The 5,069-nt window shown below is 42.2% G+C and overlaps 1 protein-coding gene across 1 annotated transcript in view; it reads left to right on the plus strand.

Annotated features, from left to right (window-relative positions):
• The first annotated feature begins 3,342 nt into the window (after positions 1-3,342).
• The window catches only part of dock4b (dedicator of cytokinesis 4b), a 133,733-nt gene continuing 132,006 nt past the window's right edge, over positions 3,343-5,069 (plus strand). The window contains exon 1 of the mRNA XM_017034035.2: positions 3,343-3,707. Coding sequence (XP_016889524.1) covers positions 3,671-3,707 — 37 coding nt within the window. The 5' untranslated portion in view covers positions 3,343-3,670. The remainder of the gene's footprint in view (positions 3,708-5,069) is intronic.

Raw genomic sequence — 5,069 nt, forward strand, 5'->3', positions numbered from 1 at the left:
GTTTTGATTCACGCACCACTGATCTTCCATCTATTTCACAGCCATCGTCCAGAGATGAAAGGACCCTGATGTTGGAGTGGAGGAAATGTGGAGCCATCTTCACTACGGCAGCGGACGTCCGTCTTCTCTCCGTCATCTTTATTACTCACTGCAGGAATCGTGCTGCTGTCACTGATTAAAGAGTCCGTAAATTTTCAGACACGATGACGAATGGGAGAGATTTAGTAAAAGAACAGCAGAGATAAAAAAAAGAAAAAGTGAAGGGACGGAGTAGAACCACAGACCACTGTTGGTGTTGACCCATCCACCGCCCAGCTAATAATGCTGTCACACTCTGGTCAGTGAACACAAATCACTGCTCTTCTATCTTCAAAGTCCATGTCTGTCACTTCGCTGGTTTGAAGCAAAACACAAGTTCAGAAGTTGAAGCTTTCAGGAAAGACTGACTCTTGAAACTGATTTTTTTTTATTTTCAGGAGAAACTTGTCTGTCCAGTTGAAAACATTCTTTCAAGATACAAGAAAGCAAAAGTTAACGATATTGTGATGTGATTTGCTACGTTCTAACTAAATCAGATTTTTTCACCATAAAAATTACTACCGTATTGTCATTTTTTTCACCATAAAAATTACTACCGTATTTTCTGGACTATAAGTCGCATCAGCCAAAGGATGAAAAAAGTGCATCTTACAGATATTGGTATTACAAGCCTAGAGTGCCCTCTAGCGGCATTGTAAAAATATCAAACATGGAAAATTATATATTTTAATATATAAGTCGCACCTGAGTATAAGTCGCAAATCCAGCCAAAGCATTAAGAAAAGCCTGGCTTGGGTTTGATCCCCAGTGGTGCCTCCTGTGGCAGCCTATGTGGGTTGCAAACACTCATGCTTTGAGTTTTCCCCATTGTGGGATGATTTTTCTTTTTCAAAGTGGACTTTTATCAAGCCGACCCAATTGTTTCATACATCTTCTGACCTTCATGTCAGGTTCTAAGTCATCCAGGTAATTTAATCCAAAAAATAGTTAGTCTTAAAAAAAAAACCTGCTCCGTCCAGTTGCCTTTCGATGTAACTATTTTTGGACTTCTGACCTTCAATCCACCTGTGATCGTGATTCATTGTGTCCTCAAGAGCTGCACAGTAGAACACTGCACTTCCACAAATGTGGGCTCCTCTCCAGGGGGCGCTAGCTCTTAACGTTTTAGGTAAGTCCATTAAAAAATCCTGAAATAAATGCAATAAAACATTAGTCACTGTACGATCGATGTAGTCCGATAAATGAAACTGGGAGGAGCTCTTCTTCTTCTTCAACTTCACACAGTGATGCTTACACCTTCCTTCCTCTTCCTCTTGTTTCCTCCCATCTCTACCATCTCTCCTTCTGATGCTTTATTTAGATGCCCACCCCTACAGCTTCAGTGTAGCAATCTGTGATTGCACGCCACCTACAGTGCCCTTCAAACCCACTGATGCACTTTCTATTATTAGCCATGTTATTAATTTAACAGGATAACTGTGTTTATCAGTACACCTCTCACACTTTTCTGTCAAGTCAGAAGGACTCCACACCGTCTTATAGTAATATTTAAAATAATAATAAAACACACTGAAGTAGAAATGGCCAAGTCTCTAAAGCACACAGGCGCCGGTCAGCTTCCCTCTCAGGGTTGAATTCACCGGGGTTTCTGTCTTACTTTGCTCCCTGGCTTATGATTAATTCATATAAAGACTAGAAAACTACCTCACATCCTGCTGCACCCTGCATCGCAACCCCCACCTGCGTCCCTACACCCCCCTAGTAAGGATCACTAAAATCGAAGCACGCGCCATGTGAAAATGCACTGTAAAATTAATCCACCACTGGAGTCCGCTTCTAATTTAAATTTTTTTCGCCTTGTTTGTGAACGACACGATAGGAGAAGTGGAAGGCTGGTGACCCGCGAAGCCCCCGAGTACACGGTACGAGTACTTCAACTTATAAAGCCACCTCAGGATGCCTTTTTTTTCTTTTTTTTCCATGTCACATTAATTTCTAATGCACCATGTAAACTACAAAGGTGGCTGGGTGAGTGGACGGGCAGACCTGCGATGAGACCCATATGAAACGCAGGGTATATTTGGCACTTCAAAGATTTGTTTTAATGCACTCTTTACTGCATTGCAAATGAATGTGTCTCCGTTCTGGCTTGTGAGGCTATAGGTGTATTTGACAGAATCAACACAATCTAAAACAAACTTTCTCTGCATGGATGTGCACTGAGGTCAACTTTCACCTGGGCGCTGGAGCAGCCTTCGTTTTTTTTCCCCTCTTCTTCCTCAGCACGCTCATGTATTTTTAATGCCTCCTACTTGTCCCAGTAGGAGGCATGTGTGGAAGACAGGACTCCTCCAAGGTCATGTGATAGGCTCCCTTTATAAATTCATGTTTATTGTGTAAGCTTATGACTTTGGCAAGTTTTCCATTTAAGAAAATGTTTTTTTTAATTGATTAAATTGCATCTATTGTGTTTAATTATTTGTTTTTATCTTAAACCTTTTTCTACAGCTGAATAAATCAGACACCTCCTTGTTCATAGTACTATTGAAGTATTTATTTTCCCAGGGGACATTCAATACTCGCGTACTTGCTTACAAAAGGATGAGCAGATGGTACGCGATACGAGTTATTACTACAACTCCCAGAATGCACCACGTCCGTCCTCCACTGCGTCGACGGAGGCGACGCATTCAAATGCTCGTCGGAAATCGTTGCTCTCGATCACGGTTAGGTAGGAATTATAATATATATATATAGTATATATAAGTCACGATGTGCTTGTGTTTACAAATGAACAAGACGAGACTGGAGTGAAAAATAAAACAACAACAACAAACAAATTTATGTTAAGTTGTGTATTTTTCCACAAACGTAACGAATACATTTTGTACTGCTCTACTTTTGTTATGATAAATATACGTAAATATGTAACTAAATTTATCACGTAGTAATTTTCCATCCTCTAAAACTGATTGGTAGAATCGCCAACGTTTTTTTAAGGAGTTGTTTTTTGTAGAATCGCCAAAGTTTTTTAAAGGACTTGTTTTTTTTTATTATTACTGGAAGTACAAAAAAGACAATATACTAATTTGTAATGGAAGAAACAGTAATGGCCAACAGTTTTAAATAGTATAGTTTTCAACATCTATCTGCGACTTAGCTAGCCCGCAATCATTAAAGAATTGTGGGTAAGTCTAAATAGTGACGTCACGCTGAGCTTTAAGTAGCTTAATTGAGAAAATTGTAGAGTTAATTTGTATTTTTAAAAGTACTGTAATTCCAATGGCAGCCTAACGTTCGGATACCTCAGGTAGTAGTGTGTATTTCCAGCAGGAGGTGGCGGTGCTCGGAACATTTTATCCACCCGCAGGGGTCACCGGCCACCGAGCGGTTTGGTTTGTATGCCCCGATTGAGTAGTAAGTGTCATATCTCCGACAGCACTTGAACGCACCACGTCTCCGTACCTCTACAAGCAGCAGCAGCAGCCCCAGCTCCTCTCAGCTTCTGTAACCTAAACAATGAGTCCTACTACAGCGGAGGAAAGCACAGCAGTATAATGTGTTACGCTGCATCTAAACCCTGCGTTTCGCTGCAATTCCGACCACTCACTTAAATGTGCCCACCGTAAACATGTGGATACCTACTGAGCATGAGAAATACGGCGTCGGTGAGTTTGCTGTCTTTATGGTGTGTTTGTAAACGTTGTCCTCTGCGTTCAGTCGCCTTCAGTTGTAGGACATGTGTGAATTATGTGTGAATGGGGCTTTGCAGAGGTGAAAGTGACTCCAGTACTAATGCAACCTAAGAAAAAACAACGGGTAATTTATTTATTTATTTATTTATTTATTTTGAAGTGATCGTGATTTCTTTTATGTCAGGCAGCATCAGCTTCCTCTCAAACAACCCGCGATGAAATGAGATGCGATGGGAAGAGAGAGGAGATGAGAGCCTGGGTTTTTTTTCTCTTCTCCTTCTTCTGACTGCCACATTGCACAGCATACGGTTGTCGCTCTCACTGACCCCCCCATGGTCTGCAGAACGACCTGACAGATTTTTTTTTATTTCTGTTTAAATATTCTTAGGGGATTATCAAATGGGACGTTCAGGCTCCGGAGTGTTGAGCCTGCCCCTGCTGCTGTGTGTGTGTGTGTGTGTGTCTGTTTGAATGGAGGTTAGAAAATAATTGAAAAAAAGCAGATTGCCACTGTCTGGATCTTTGCATGTCCATATTTACATCTGCTTGGTTTGTGGAAAAAACAACAACAGACGCATTAATGAGCCAAGAATAGGTGTAAATAAATCACTCATGTTGCTGCTGCTGCTGCTGCTGCTCTGAAAGGTCCTGGAAATGTGTGCAGCCCCATCCGACAGTGCATTGTTCCAGGCTGCAGGGTCCCCAGGATGGTGAAGTGAGACAAACAAGTGACAAGCCGAGCAACCCGAGCCAAATCAGGGAGGGTGGGGTGGGGGTGGTGGGGTTCAGGAAAAAAAAAAATCCCACACAGATTTTGTCTTGTCTTGTTATTGTGGCAGGAATTTCTTTCCTTGCCTGTCTTCACCACACAAAATAAAGGCTCTTTCAGATCCGGCTGCTGAGAGGCGTTTTAAATGTCTCATAATAATATTCCCTGGAGATATTGGCTCGTTGTATGTGTGAGATTCTCCACTCTGATCCAAGCCATGTGTAAATAATGAGCCGGTAATTCTGTGATTTTTCTGGTGAGGATGCTTAAGAAGGGGGGAGGGGGGGGGGGTCAGCTAGTAAAAGTAGCTAGGTGTTAAATCGTCTCCGCTGTAGATCTTCAACAGTCGTGTTGAGTGTTGTTGTGCTGTTTATTTAGGTTGCGTTTGTCTCTCTCTCTCTCTCTCTCTCTAGTCCAAAAATACACCCCGCGTCCGTGACCTAAAATCATCTCGCTGGAAAGTAGCCTTTTTGGCCTCTCCTGGTCAGACACTCCGAGTGGGTCACTTGACCGCTTTGCTTCATTTTCCACTGGTGCCAACTTGCACCCCCCCCCCCCCCCCCCCC

Source organism: Cynoglossus semilaevis, chromosome 8, assembly GCF_000523025.1.
Source record: "Cynoglossus semilaevis isolate Cse_v1.0 chromosome 8, Cse_v1.0, whole genome shotgun sequence".
In the NCBI taxonomy this organism is placed as follows: Eukaryota; Metazoa; Chordata; class Actinopteri; order Pleuronectiformes; family Cynoglossidae; genus Cynoglossus; species Cynoglossus semilaevis.